General features: G+C 41.5%; 2 protein-coding genes across 4 annotated transcripts; both read left to right on the plus strand.

The window, feature by feature from the left end:
* The first annotated feature begins 806 nt into the window (after positions 1–806).
* On the plus strand, positions 807–3,324 carry fuz (fuzzy planar cell polarity protein). Its single transcript, XM_023403361.2, has 2 exons — positions 807–947; positions 1,234–3,324. Exon 2 carries the CDS (start codon positions 1,336–1,338, stop codon positions 2,641–2,643), a length of 1,308 nt encoding a protein of 435 aa, XP_023259129.1. The 5' UTR covers positions 807–947; positions 1,234–1,335; the 3' UTR covers positions 2,644–3,324.
* gpt (glutamic--pyruvic transaminase) lies at positions 807–14,630 on the plus strand. 3 transcript variants are annotated; one of them, XM_023403358.2, is made up of 12 exons: positions 807–947; positions 5,102–5,288; positions 9,100–9,189; positions 9,413–9,521; positions 9,673–9,806; positions 10,101–10,344; positions 10,587–10,666; positions 10,755–10,891; positions 11,051–11,225; positions 12,197–12,352; positions 13,585–13,697; positions 13,978–14,630. In XM_023403358.2, the coding sequence occupies exons 1-12, from the start codon at positions 913–915 to the stop codon at positions 14,066–14,068; spliced, it is 1,551 nt and encodes a 516-aa protein (XP_023259126.1). In that variant the 5' UTR covers positions 807–912; the 3' UTR covers positions 14,069–14,630. The 3 variants fall into 3 exon arrangements, with proteins under 3 accessions (XP_023259126.1, XP_023259128.1, XP_023259125.1); XM_023403360.2 differs by lacking the exon at positions 807–947 and adding an exon at positions 4,396–4,543; XM_023403357.2 differs by lacking the exon at positions 807–947 and having other exon boundaries at positions 4,635–5,288.
* The last annotated feature ends 767 nt before the right edge of the window (positions 14,631–15,397 follow it).

A 15,397-nucleotide genomic window follows, 5' to 3' on the forward strand; every position in this document is an offset into this window, starting at 1 on the left:
GTTACTTTTGTGAAACTGCCAAATTGGGTTGCAGAGGATTATAACCAGTGGTGGAAGAGTTCTCAAATTCTTTACTTGAGTAAAGTAGAAATACAACTATAGAAATTTTCCTTAAAATAACATGGATATTATCAGCTAACTAAAAAGTATATGTGACATAAAATAAAATCTGGTCTGAAATAAGGGAGGGAATGCTATCATAAACAGACTTCAAAAGAACATTTTGTAATAACAAAATCAAAAAGAAATGAAGACTCATAAAACTAAATAATATATATATAATTAAATAATATCTAATAAGATTGAATTATTTTAAATGTTTCTTTCAAAATGTAATAATTCATGTTTTATTTTATTTGTTCATTTGATTATTTATTTCATAAGGAATATTTATTTATTTAATATTGAAAACTTTGGGTCGCTGTAGAGTAAATGTAAAAAGTAATATAAAATGGAAATATATGTACAAGCACAAGTACCTCAAAATTGGCTAGTATTTGAGTAACTGTACTTGATTACTTTCCACCATTGATTATGATCGTAACAAAATGTCCTTTAATCTATATTATAATAATGCGCATTACTTGCATGATGATCTGATGAGACATACAAATATAGCACAATCGTCAAGTTCACCATTTATAATTTGAACATTGACAAAGGAAAAATACTACTAATCATAAAGTAATCGCATCGACTGTTAGTATCGCAGCGCCATCCGCGGGGTGGTTGGAGTCTCGCGAGAAGTGAACGAACGGATGCTAGATATCCATGTGAACAACACTTCCAAGAGCTCTGGGACTGAACCCAGGTCGGTCTTCTTGTCCCGCTGCTTCAGCGGTTACAACAGAGCTCGTAACTCATAACTGTCGCTCGACCAGCCGGATGAATCTGTCTTCACCAGTTTGAAGAATGAATCATGGGACAGCGTTACTGTGGAAACGACGGTAACTTCTTTTGTTAACCTAGCATGTTAAATACAGTTAGCCAACAAAGCCAATTGGTTAGAGAGCCGACAGTAGGTGTCTGCTCTGGTCATGATAGATAGAATTGCTGCATGATATCTTGTCTTGTCGTTGCCGTTTCAGCCAGCTTCAGGAAAATGGTTTAACGGTACGTAACGCTAACGGCTCACCCAGATGCTCACCCTTCATGATGCAACACTAGAGCCAGGTTTAGCTATAACTGCTAGTTGTTCAGTTTTTGACTTAATGATTCTCATTATACAATCAGATCATCGAAGATCGTTAGTTGACTGGTTCAACAATCTGCTGCAGCTGAAAAGCTACTCTGTTGACCGTGCATGCAACAGTGAACCACAGCTAGCTAAACCCAATGATGATGCTCCAGGACGGGTCAACACAGCTCCTCTGCCTCACAGCCAGCAGCGGGGTTCCTCTTTTCACAAGGGGAGCCGCCAAACAGCTGCCCTTCTCTGTCATCGGCTCCCTGAATGGTGTTCACATGTTTGGAGGTGGTCAGGGAGTAGTGTTGTCCTGCTGTGAGACTGAAGGCGGGGGGAAGGTGGTGTGGAGAGTTTTCCAGGACAGTGTGATGCTCATCGCTGTGAGTGGAGGTGGACAAAGTGGTGCAGGCAGCAGCGAAGAGGAGGAGGTGCGTTTACAACGACTCCTGGAGAATGTGTGGAACTGCATGGTGCTGGTGTTGGGGCAGGATGAGTTGGCCAACATGAGGAATGTTGAGAGGCTGAAAAGGGACTTGCGATCCTGCTTCAGCCTCATTGATCAGCTGTTGGAAGAGAGGCAAGAGGGCATCCTGGGCAACCTGACACACTGCGCTGATTCACTGCTGCCTCCAAGCCCTGCTCTTCTTCAAGAAGCTGTGGATGGCTTTGCTCAGGCTGCGGACAGTGAGTTTGGTTGCCTTATTGTCCACGGGCGAATAACTGCAGCAACTGAGAAGTGGTGGCGCCTAGCACCACAGGAAGTTGTGCTGCTCTCTGCTTTGATTCGCTCCCTCTCAGCCTCTGGATCAGATTCTTGTGATTACCCAGTTTTCCTTCCTCATGGCAGCCCCACCGTGGCCCATCGCCTCCTTCGCTTCCAGCTGCTCCCTGGAGCAGATGTATGTGTGCTGTGCGGTCCTACCCCTACCCTGCATAGAGCAGAGAGTGGGCTGGTGTGTCGTTTCTGGTCACCCTTGGTGGAGACTCTGAGAGACTGCCTGGCTGTTGGAGAGCGCTGTTTACCAGCATCTGTATCCCTGCGCCCTGATGTGCTGGCACTTCTTCTCATCAACCGTGAAACACGTCGGTCAGTCTCTTGTGTGCGGACTCCCACTAACCATCTGCACAGTGACCCTCCTTTACCCTCCAAGGCCCGCTGCTGGGAGCTGCTGAAGCTGTTCTATATCTTCAGCACAACACGCTACTTCAGCCAGGAGGAGACATTGTGTGTCTCCCCAGAGGAGAGGGCTGAGAGAAGCAACACTGAAGACTTTGTCCTTGGATTCTCACACCAGCCGCTACAGTGCTACCTAGTTACAGAGGAGTGCAAAAGCTATGGACTTCAGACAGCGCAGCATCAGCTCTTCCTGCTTATTCCATCATCAGTCCCCACCTTTGCACTCCGCACGGTGGCAACACAGACTCTCTCTGATATAGTTGCAGCCACTCGGTTTTAATTCAACAGTTCACTTTGCTATAACATCTCAATTTTGGGGAAACCTACCATGTTTCACCTCATAATATGTGAATTAACAGGTGAATAGCCATTCACCTGTAATCTGAATTCACTGCTGATATTTAATTTTTCCCATATACAGTATATTTCCTGATGACTGCAAACCTAAAATTACATGTTGACTAACAGATCTACAATAGAGGCATAAAAATCAGCTTTCATCTGTTCATCTTTTATGAAGACAATGATTAACTGACCACTCATGAGAGCTGTTCGGTAGAAAAATGTATCACGGTTAATCTAGTATGAAATATGAAAGTATGAAAACTGTTGAAAATGTCATACCAAAGTGAACTTCTTTTAGGCTTGTTTTGCATTTAAGAGAAAAGTCACTCTCCCAATTGTGTCTAACTTCACTGGCTTCAAGGCTAAACTGTCACAGCAATGAAAGCTGGCTAGATTGCAGTTCAAATTCCCTTGGCACACTGAATACTAACATTATCACTAGGGTTGCACTGGGTTTTAAAATGTATTAGGGAATAATGTGAAAAGTTGCACTGGGATAAATAAGTGCCTGCTGTTTATTGTTCTGAAATTTTGAATCATTTAGCTTAAAGAAAGATGAAATAATTTATTTGTCTGCTTGAGTTCTGATCCTAAATATAGTCTGTTACCTTCTATGGGCCTTTGTATTGTTGAGTGATTTATTCCCATTATTCTTACAGCTGATGTGATAGTGGTAAGGTTTGCACTCTGTTGGTTGAACCTTTCATTGCAAAATAAGTGTGCAACTGCAAATAATATCATAAACCACTTGCAAAAATGAAGCAAATGCAGCTCAGTGGTTGTAATATTAATATTTCAATTTAAACAGCTTGTCAGTGAAATATGTCTATTTCATATCTCAGACAGTCTCTTGACAGCTGACACACAGTGGACAGTATGGATGAAGTTGACTGCTAAGTGTATTGAACTTTAAGTAAAGAAAATCTAAAGGCATCTGCTAGGACTTCTGTTCTATAACTCACACTTACAGATGTAAAAAAAATAACAAAACTATCTCTATTCCACACCACATAATGCTGTAATAATAGTGTAATAATAGACTATTGATGAAACACACATACACCATTATTTAATGAATACACCTTGGCATGATAATTGCTGTGTTTTGTCTTGTTTACATCTGCGCTGGTAATTTCAAGAAACCTATCGCTCTCTCACTTTTCAGTGTGAAGGCAGAGTTTCACTGAAAGTCACACTGAGGATCAGTAACATCCCAGTAAGTAGTTTCTAATCCCAGTTTTATGCTCATTTGTATGTAGAAGTACCTGTGAGTGAGGCGAGGCTGTCGGAGAACAGGACCATCCCTGCTCAACCTGAGAAATGTGAAATTTGAACCAGTGCCATTAGGCCTGACCTTATCAGTTTAACCCCACCATCAAGGGCCTAAAAACACTGCGGAGCAACAATGACACAATACATTTAACTAAAGGCCTGTAGGAATATTCCAGGAAGGTTTTTTCTTGCATTAAAGCCACTGTGTAGACTTTTGATGTGATTTTTTTTTTTTTTTTTTTTTAATTATTCTGATGGCAGGAATAATACAGACTTTGTCAAAGGAATTTGCATTAAACCACCCCAGCAGATGGAGGAAACAAGTCCAGTCCAGATAGGAGGAGCATTCATAATTATTTTCTTCACTTAGCAGCCTTCAAAGTCTCCACCCAAACCGCATGGAGCTCTCAGGACAAAAAGTGAGGCGCGGTGCAGTGAGCTCGGGGTTGGAAGTGGGAAGCTGCATCAGTTCGCTGGTTATATCTTTCTGAGCCAGTAGGTCTGTAGTCCAGAGCAGTTTAGGCTCAGTAACCGGAGAACCGACCCTGACTGACAGCCTCACGGTGCGTGGGATACAGGAGAAGAGGGGGTGGGATAACGGTGGACATGAAGCCACACAAAGGGGAGGGATACGCTCGCTGCTTGTAGTGTTGCCATGTGTGCAGGGAATGTACCCCAAAAACTTCAGCGAGAAAAGTTTAGTCAGTTTACGTAGGTGCAGTCAGGGTCCTAAGAAACTTCATGCGACTTCAATATAAATTTGTCGAAGTCCCATGAGCACTATCACCTCTGTAAGGTTCAAAGGTCTGAATGCTTAGTCACTTTTAGGAGCGCGGTTCCTCCACTTGCACAACTTTGATTTCACTTCTCTCGAGTGAAGCAACCGGCGCCGTGCAGGTCTTTGTCGAACCGCAGAGGCTTTTAAAGTTGCTCCACTTGTTGAAACAAACCCCGTGCGATACGTCAGCCGCACGGATGCAGTTGTTATCACCCAGAAGCGTTCGGCTTTTAAGCCGGGGGCGAAACGAGTTGTTAGCCGGTAGCAGTGCAGCGCAGCGGCTCGGCAATGGTCCCAGGGTCCGCTCACTGACCTGTCCCCCTCTGTCCTCCTCTCCCGGCAGAGCCTTATCGAGTTTGAGTGCGACGCGACGCGGGCTCCCCAAAGAGAAAATGTCTGAAAATGGAATGGTGTCCCGGGCCAAGGTGCTGACCATCGACACCATGAACCCCACGGTGAAGAAAGTGGAGTATGCCGTGAGGGGCCCCATCGTGCAGCGGGCTGTGGAGCTGGAGAGGGAGCTCTCAGAGGTTTGTAAAACCAGCTGTCTGATCTCAGTGTGAATGCCACCTGGAGCCTCTGTTGCACCAGACCTCTCCTTTTTTTTTAACCCACTTCTCATCTACTTACATGTTAAATATATTTTGTGTCGTATGTCTTTCATTACATCAGCCCGTTATAGGCTTATTCCGCTGCATAGACTGTGGCAGTGTAGACGAGCACAAGCAAGTTTGCCCAGCAGATTGTAAATAAGAAGACAAAGTACTTCACCAGACAGGCTTAAACTGTCTCATAGCCTTTTTATGTTTACTGAATCTGAATCAGAAGACTGTAAAATTGATGTTCATATCATTCAGTACTTGCCACAATGAATCTCTTTGAACCTTAAATGTAAATTCTTTTAAAATTACATCGCAGCTTTGACTCTATTAAAGGGGGCTCTTCATGCCTATTTGCTCCTGATGAATGCTTGTGTTTTTTTTGGCTAAGCACAGATCCAGTCTGTGTCTTTCATTAGTTTTAATTACAGATCAGCAGGTTTCATTTCCTTATTATGTTCTCACCATTACCATCTAAACATTATCCCCAAAGAAAAGTCCGCACTTGTATCAAAGTCCATCAGTTGGTTAGTGATTCCTTAGAAAGTTGATCATATCAGACAATTTGGAGACCGGTATGATCCAGATAATGTGCTGTACCCACAAATTTCACCATCCCTTTCTGTCCGGTCCTCAATGTTAATCTCTAACTGATGTGTTTTTTTAAGTCACACTCATTGCTTTTTCATCCTCTCCTGTTTTTTTAATCTTAGTTGCTCATGGAAAGAGAGAGAGGTGAAAGTCCATAGTCTGAACTACTGACTGTGTTTTTTCTGTCCAGTCTGGTTGTACTATCGTGTTTCACCGTCTGATGACCCAGTGATGATATGTGTCAGTCAACCTCTGAAAATTCCTAATGTCCAAAATATCAAACGGTCCAACTTGGCGAAACATAAACATAGTTGCGGCTGTAAACGTGTTCTATATGTTATATATTCTAGGTCCTTTCAAAGTTACTCCCACTGTAAATCCAGATCATTTGTGCATTCCCCCCTTTTTTTTTTAAAGCACTATCTGATCCCCTCCTCTGGCACTGTTTCTGGTGATGTGGCAACCAGCTGTTAGTGTACCGAGTGCAGTCTGGTGTGAAAACTGTCCTCTCTTGAGTGCTTTGCTCAGGAAGAGATGAGTATGCGAACAGGTTCTTGCACAGGTGAAAAGCTCAGTGGCATGGGCCTGCAGCAGCTGTAATGACAGTAGTGACCTTTTTAACCAGATGGTTCACTTGCACCAAAGATTTTATGCTCTGTTTGTTCTGATCAGTGCTTATTTGCAGCAGACCCTTTCATTGTAGGATATTTATTTTCCTCTCAATTGTACAAGAGGTTGATCAGGCATTATCAAGTTGATATTTAGATGTTCAGAAAGCAGACAGAAATTGCAAATCCAGCCAAGATAATGAGAGATGGGAGCATTTTCAGAGGACCAATAAAATAATTGCCATCCTTATTATAGCTCCTAATACATTTTTATTCATCACATTTCCCTTTAAGACAGAAGCACTGCTGTTTCTTTGTTCATTAACTGCACAATTTCAATAGTAGAGCACCAAGTCAGAAGGCAAAAATGTACTACAAATAATCAACTACAGTCTTCTCAGTTAAAAGTCTTCAGAAGAACGGAACTTAGATTTTAAAGGATGTTCAACTGTTTTTTTAAGTTTAGTCAAAACACATTCCTCTTCATTTTACGGCCTCCTCCTCCCCAAGTTGCAATGTTGGATGGTGTTGTGTTACCTTGGGAAACAGGTCACAGTGGTATTCTCTCTTTTGTCCGGGAATTAAATATGCACGCGCACACACATACACAAATGCACACACTGTGATCCCCTACTCCTGTTTCCTACACACCTTGATTTTTGGAAGTGAGATCTTTGCTCTTCATTTACAGTACAAGCATAGCATTGTTCTTGTTTCCCCAGCCCCCTCTAATACTAAAGATGGGTTGTTTAGAGCTTTTCCTAATAGGGAGCAGAACCAGACCAACACTGAGCCGACTGAGTGCACCAGTTAACAAGTACACAGTGCTTCACATGCAGTTATTACTTCGCTGTCTTTGTTTTGTCCCAATGAGCAGCTAGCTGATAGCGAATGGGGACCTTTCGAGAGAGTTATTGTCAGGATAGACCATCGATACACAAAGCTAGTTTTTGTCAGATTCTTTCCACATATTCTGCCAGAATGAAATGCGATATGCAAACCTCTAAAAATGTTTTACATTATAGAAGCCATGCTGAATTTGCATTTTAAACAAGATTGGTCTCAATATTGGATGTATCTGGTATCGAGTGGCTGAAAAAAAATGTTAATGAATGAATAAAAAGTCTTTTCTGTAATTCCTTGTGAGTAAAAAGAAATACTGCATGATCTTTGCATCGAGAGCACTGTTTCACCTTCTGCTGGAACTTCAGCTTTGTTTGCTGGACTGTTATCAGTGATGGAGGACAAAAAGCTCTGGCCTTTCTAGTCTGTTCCCAGGAGCAGAGGTCAGTTTGTTTCTAAAAGATCTCCTTCATGAATGGGCGGTACTTTTGACCTAGGGGTGTTATTCTCCCCGTATAATGTTATTGGTCTAGACTGAGAGACGCCTCTTATGTGTGACCAATGAGAGAGCCAGAGACTTGCGCTCTCTAAAATCTGAAGTCTGAATTGGACAAAACTAACAAACAAGCTGCTTTGATTTCTGCAGGAGAAGAGCGTGCGGTTCCACTTGTGGCCTCTCTGCAGCCTCACGCTGTTCCTAACATCTGGTGTTAACTGCATGAATGTGTGTGCGTGCTTTTGTTTGTGCACGTGGTTGCGTGCATGGTTGTTTGTCCTCTGTCAGTGGTCTCAGCTGAAATGTTGTATCATTGTCCTGGAGGACAGTAAATTGATACCTGAATGTTGACAATGTATTCTCCAAAGTATTTTTTTTACTTTCGATTCACCACTGCTTTGCTGTCATAAATCCTGCTCTTTCTCAGCCTTCACTAAATGAGGTTAAAGGCCTCTCTATAAATGTATGTCTCTGTGTTTATGGGTCAGAAGGTTAGTGGTATCAGTATAATAAGGAAGTTTTCTCAGGTTGAAACTTTGTTCCGCTGTTTGCACAGAATATCAGCGTCAAACTTGTTGCAAATGCACTAAATTGTTTTTACCATATGGTTTCTATCTCCAATACAATCTAGTGTAAGCTCCCTAATAAACCCAGTTCAACATCTGGACTAGATGTTTGTTTGCATAAAATTTTCTTCATTTCTGTCAGTAAAGAATTGTACTCCACTTTGATATTAGTGAATATCAGTAAGTGTGTATGAGAAAAATATGGAAAGTTAGCATCGAGAATGAACAGCTGACACTGTTACTCAGAAGATCTGACTTGTAAAATTTCATTAAAAAAAAAAAACTGGAAATGACTGTGGAGTAAAGCTACTTTTTTGGATAAACTTAATTTAACACCAGTAGAAGCAGAAAATCTGTTGTATCACATGTGCCAAATTTTAGTCAGACAACATTTGGAACAAGATATCCAAACGACAGTAAAAGGTATGTGGTCAAGGTTGTTTAGGTGCAGTGGGGGCTCTCAGCCAACCCCCATTTTGAGTCAGGTTTGTTAATGGGAGGTCACTGTAAAATTCAGAAAAAAAGGAAATTACATAATTGCTTGTATGCAAAGAGAATAAACGCTCTCACTGTTCGCACTTTTGTTTCCATTCTTCAGATAAATAATCACTTCTGTGCGTTGTGTTTATGTTCTGCAGGGAATGAAGAAGCCATTTGCTGAGGTCATCAAGGCCAACATTGGTGACGCACATGCTATGGGCCAGCAGCCAATCACTTTCTTCCGACAGGTCTGCTCCTACCCCCCCCCCCCACCCCCCCCCCCCCCCAACCCCCCAAACCTCATCTAAACTCATCTAAATATAGCACCTCCCCTCTGACTTCTGAATGACTAAAAAGTGATTTCTTCCTCCTTAGATAAGTTGGTGTCAATCAGTCTTACGCAGTAATGGGTGCAGCATTTTACATTCTGTCCCTTCCACCCTTTGTACTCACACCTCCCTTTGTTTCAAGGTCTTGGCTCTATGCTCCTACCCTGAACTATTGAATGACAGCACATTCCCAGAGGATGCTAAAAGTAGAGCGCACCGCATTCTCCAGTCCTGTGGAGGGAACAGTATGGGTGTGTATGAGCAAACACAGCAAGCATGATGTAACCCTGGCTGCTTATTATCACTTTCTTTTTATATATCTCATTGGGTGTTCAATTGTGCTTTCTGGTGGTGCTTTGTTGTGTTAAAGCTATAAGTTGTCTCCACATGAATCTCCCTCAGGCTCCTACAGTGCCAGTCAGGGCATAGACTCTGTGCGTCAGGATGTGGCCCGCTACATTGAGCGAAGGGATGGCGGCGTTCACTGTGACCCGGACGACATTTACCTCACCACAGGGGCCAGCGACGGCATTGTGGTACAAAGCACCGCTCATTTTGACTTCCTAACTTTGTGTCTCTTCAGTACTTTTAATCATACATCTAGCTATAATGACTGCAGTCTAACGCAACAGCTCAACAATAAATCCTCCCTTCATGAAGGTTGTAATGTTCAGTTTGTGTTGAAACTGCTCCAGAGAGGGGTTGATTCAACCGTATGGTCATTTTGGAGGATGTAGTTTGGAATGCTGTTGAATTGTATTGTGTTATACTGACACCTCTCTGTATAATGCAATATAACATATCTTGCCTTCCCCATCCTGCCCTGTCAGACGATGCTGAAGCTGCTGATGTGTGGTGAAGGTGCGGCCCGTACGGGCGTCATGATCTCCATACCTCAGTATCCCCTGTATTCGGCTGCATTGGCCGAACTTGGTGCTGTGCAGATCAACTATTACCTTAATGAGGAAAAGTGCTGGAGTATGGACATCAGCGAGCTGCAGCGCGCCCTGGATGAAGCTCGGCAGTACTGCAACCCTCGAGCCCTGTGCATCATCAACCCTGGAAACCCCACTGGTAAACTTCAAATTTTTATCTGTGAAAATTAATATGATTATGATGTCAGGTTCAATTACTTAAGATTAAATCTCCCTGCATAACGTATATACAGCGTGTCTCCCTTTAGTTGTAGTTTTATGTCAACAGATTTCATGTGCTCTTCAAAGAGGAGCCACTAGATGGCAGCAAATAGATGTAACTGCCCACTTAATCACCAATTTCAAATGCCTCTCCATGATGAGCCTCCTCTTCTCTCTCAGGTCAGGTTCAGAGCAGAGAGTGCATTGAAGATGTAATCCGATTTGCAGCAAAGGAACGCCTCTTCCTCATGGCTGATGAGGTACGGTCTCTGCATATCTTTTTAACGTCTGCCTGCTTTATTGTCCACTTCACCCTGTGATATATCTCATTCTGTCCCCATCACCCAGGTGTACCAGGATAATGTGTATGCTGATGGTTGCCAGTTTCACTCTTTTAAGAAGGTTCTGTTTGAGATGGGCCCAGAGTACTCAAATACAGTGGAACTGGCATCGTTCCACTCCACTTCAAAGTGTTACATGGGAGAGTAAGTCATTGCACTTTCATGCTGGGATAAATCCGTCAGGAGTCATGACCACAATGTTAACAACTAGTTCTGTGTGTTGTGTTTCTTTCTGTCTTTTTGTTCTTGCACACATTTTTGGTGCTGCGAGGTCACATCGTAATGTTTTTGTCTCTCTCTTAGGTGTGGTTTCCGTGGAGGCTACATGGAGATCATCAACATGGACGATGACGTGAAGGCCCAGCTGACTAAGCTGGTGTCGGTCCGTCTGTGTCCTCCTGTCCCTGGTCAGGCTCTAATGGACCTGGTGGTCAACCCTCCGCAGCCAGGGGAGCCTTCATATGACAACTTCATCAAGGTGCGCAGTTTTCATCCTACAGCCCTCATTATTCATACTAGGGGTGGAACAGATAATCAATTCACCAATACAGTATATAATATGATTAAACATAATATGTTGTTATGAATTATTGTTTATATAATGAAGTAAACTGGCACCTGTAAGATTACACATTCTTTCTGCAATGTACTATCAGTCCCCTGTCACATGTCCATGTTGCTGTGTAAAAATGACTGCATGCATAACACTCAGTTTTATCTCAAATCTCTGTGAAACTGAAATCACTTAGTAATACAGTGAATATGCATTTTATTCCATTATAAACCACTATATTTCTCTTTGATGACAAATTAGTTGGACATTGCTGCAGTTCATTTTGACATGCTGGAATTATATAACAAACATTATCATAGTCGTTGGATCATAGCAGTTCTTCCAAAAGCTTGCACGAAACCGCTTTGGGAAGTGTACATATGGATTACTTATGAAACCCCGTCATGACCTCCTGTAGGTCTGGAAAAATTATCTTGTGTGTAAACAGATTCATATGATCTTTTTACACTTTTTGTACAGTGTCTGACATGGGCATTCGTCCGTCTCGTGGAACTCCCAGAAGTCTGGAGAGATTCAAGCAGAAAACTTCATTTAAAAAAAAAAAAAAAGGCCAGAGACACAGTGGGCCATTTTTTAATTTTCAACCAATGATGTAAGGCAGGGGAAAACTTAATGGTGCTGAAACCCTTTCCAGAATTGGTCATTTTCACACTGCTTTAGGACTTACAAATACCATTTTCTGTGGCTGAGATTTCCTCCGGACCACCTTGAGCTTGATAAGACAGGCTATTGCTACATAAGATGAATGTTTCTAGTGCAGTCAGTCACAGGCAGCGCAAATGTAGTTGCCAGTGGTTTCTGATTCTAGTAACGTCTCTCTTTGGTTTAATTTATTTTTCTCTCTATCCTCTTTTTATTCTCTCTCCCACATCCAGGAGCGCACAGCCACACTAAGTACCTTAGCAGAGAAGGCCAAGCTTACAGAACAAGTTCTCAATACTGTGCAAGGTATCAGCTGCAATCCTGTGCAGGGTGCCATGTACTCCTTCCCTCGCATAACCATCCCTGAAAAAGCCATCAAAGAGGCCATGGTCAGTCCTTTTTATAAATTTTTCAATGATTCAAATTTGACTGTATTTTTGCTTCAGGGGTATTGATCAGGAGAGGAATAAAATAGATGATGCAGTTATATATATATATATTTTTTTCTCTACACTCCTACCAATCTACAACTTATTATTTGGTCAACTTATTATTATTTCACTTACTATTTCTCTTCATGGTCTCAACACCCATTGATCCTTTAAGACCCGTGTTCCAATACAAACAACCAAAACCAATCAATGAAATTAAATTTGGGAAACAGTGCAGCAAGACATAAGAGCACCATCTCGAACTCTACACTATGCTGGATTAAATAACACTTTAACCAGGTTCACTCTGCATCCAACACCCTTTGCTAAAGGGAACAAATGATTTCCGATAGCTTGCGGTTTCGAGTCTGTCCCACGGTTGACTGCCCGGTAGGAATTTCGGGGAGGGCGGATGAGCCAAGCCACTGAGAATCTGATTAGCCTTACAGGGGATAAGGTCAGAGTAAAGCTGACCCCCCGACACTTGATCAATCCCAGTGACTGTCCAGACCATCCTGATCACACAGTTGTATAACTTGTTCTTGCATGTGCTTTTCCCCAAAACAATGCGCGAACCCAGAGCTTGTCCTCGGTCACTTAAAAAAGATTGGAAAAGTGTTTTACAAAAGCTTTTGATCCAGAGGATATGCTTCAGATTTATTTTACCTCCAAGTACTATTCATCTCTCTTTGTTTTTTGTTAATATCAACCTTCAGTTGCCTTTTTACAGCTGAAAAAAATGTCCTTACTCAAAGCCGATGGGCACCTGTACTGAAATAACTCTGAAACACACGGACAAAAGGGGAAAATTGTTACCATGAAAAAACAGTACAAATGATTGAAAATGAAGAGCTTTTTGGATCACCTGGTCTCTCTCTCTCTCTCACTGCTACTATGGAATTAAAGTTGATCTGTTTCTGCTTTTATTTGGTCTACTGTCATTTTATCTTCTGCAAATTGAAAGACCTTCCCACTAAATTTAAGTAATGAATCAGAAACAGAATGCAGTCGAAGGAAAATAATAAAGTGTTGGGAATGTTACAAAAAGTGCATACAATACTTATAGTATGAAGGCTGTACTAGGATCACAGTAACAGCAAAACTACACAAAATTGCTTAATAATAATAGTCCCAAAAAGCAGAATATAAAGTCTCGGATACGTTATCATGTTCCCTTTCCTCTCTATTAGGACATAGGTCAGCAGCCAGATATGTTTTACTGCATGAAGATGCTGGAGGAGACAGGGATCTGCCTCGTACCTGGAAGCGGCTTTGGCCAGAAGGATGGAACCTACCACTTCAGGTTGTAAAATACACACAGTTGCCAGTTTATTAGGTACACCTAGTTAAAACAAATCTTTTGCATTGCTTTTTGCTAGGTGTACCTAATAAACTTGCAACTGATTGTAAAGAAAAGAGAATGGTTGTCATATTACCCCTTCATACTCTCTCCAGTTACTGAATAATAATTCTTAAGTAGTTCGTCCATAATAATCGTTAACTCTTTGCCAAGGCATCCTGTTGTTAATCACTGACATTAACGGTTAATTTTTGTCTTTCCTTTCTACTCCTCTCCCGCTCAGGATGACCATCTTGCCACCGACGGACAAGCTGCAGATCCTGCTGAACAAAGTCAAAGAGTTCCATCAGAAATTCACCCACCAGTATTCTTAAATTTCCACATCTGTTTTTCCTACAATTCTCAAAGGGAGGAGCTCACCAACCACCACAACAAAGAACACAGCCAATCACCATTTATCTGTCACTAATAAGTGCCTTCTCTACGGCGGCTCTGGTGGTCTCTGTGACGACGCACTTAAGCCTCTACAGCAATTTCACTTGGACATTGGTGGACAGTACACAAGGCACTGTTTTGTGTCCGAAAACAAAACAAAACTGGAGATGATGAAGAAATGAAGTCGGAGCCATGTTTCAGTTTAGTATGAAAAATGTGGCTTCATCTAATATTGTTCCTGTTTTGAAAGATGTATTTACTCTAAGTCTGTGTATTTGTGAGTATGAGAGATAGATTGTATATGTCAATGCCAAGCTTAAAAAAAAAAAAGGTACAGTTGAAGAAAATGTGATGCTGCTTAAAACCTCGAGTACGTCTACAATTGGTTAAAATATTCCATTCCTGCAGGCTGTACTGGACGAGGAGAATATACAGGATAGATTCATTTGCATGATGATTAAGAAATGATTTTTTTAGAGTCAAAATAAATGTAACAGTCTACGGTTTGTCTCATTATTTCAGAAAGAGCTTTCGGATGTGTTTAGAGTTTATAAGAAGACAAATAGGTCATATCCTTTGACTGTGAAGATGTGTCACAGAATGTCACAAGTGCATTATTTAACATTGAAATCTTCGTACTTTCATCAAACGAGGAATTAGGCAGTAACAGTTGTCTGATATTTGAAAAGAAACTGTCTAAAACAGAAATATAAACACACAGTGATTAGTCATTTGCTATTTCTGCATTCATTAAACTATATAAGGCCAAAACAAAGTACATCAATCACGAAATGTTACTCATTAACGATAACAAGGGAGTTAAAGTGTTCAGTGTTTGAAAGAAAAATGACATGTTTTGCCACTTTAAATTGAAAAGCTGAATTTCAAAAATGAAACACTTGCTCAGTTCAATGGGTTTGCTGCCACAGTCTTTGGTCTGGTATGACCAGTAGCTTATGTGATATTGCTGTGTAACTGACATTAGTGAGAAATGTAAAGGTGTTTTTGTTGCAAAAGTAAATCAAGAAATTTAACACTGCACTAATTCCACTCACTATAAATGCACATTACGTAATGATTATGTCTGTAAGGCAAATTAATTAATTAGTTGTGTGGTGAACATGTTTCTGGCCACCTGAGTTCAACATTCGCTCTCTTGTTAGCTCTGCTTTGTTTCTGATGGATATATGTTTCCATAGCTGCAAAGTGCTCCCCCTGATGTGTTCCTGAAAACCAAAACAATAAGCTAAACCAGATTATAAAATCCA

This window comes from Seriola lalandi, unplaced genomic scaffold (assembly GCF_002814215.2).
Source record: "Seriola lalandi dorsalis isolate HSWRI2012SDOR001 ecotype SW California unplaced genomic scaffold, Sedor1 jcf7180002054126, whole genome shotgun sequence".
In the NCBI taxonomy this organism is placed as follows: domain Eukaryota; kingdom Metazoa; phylum Chordata; class Actinopteri; order Carangiformes; family Carangidae; genus Seriola; species Seriola lalandi.

Excerpts from the sequence above, each read along its gene's own strand:
- gpt (XM_023403357.2), top strand. The coding sequence starts at position 4,956 with ATGCAGTTGTTATCACCCAGAAGCGTTCGGCTTTTAAGCCGGGGGCGA. Across the intron at positions 9,522-9,672 it reads CTGTGGAGGGAACAGTATGG|GCTCCTACAGTGCCAGTCAG; the intron begins GTGTGTATGAGC and ends AATCTCCCTCAG. Across the intron at positions 13,698-13,977 it reads GATGGAACCTACCACTTCAG|GATGACCATCTTGCCACCGA; the intron begins GTTGTAAAATAC and ends TCTCCCGCTCAG.
- fuz (XM_023403361.2), top strand. The coding sequence starts at position 1,336 with ATGATGATGCTCCAGGACGGGTCAACACAGCTCCTCTGCCTCACAGCC.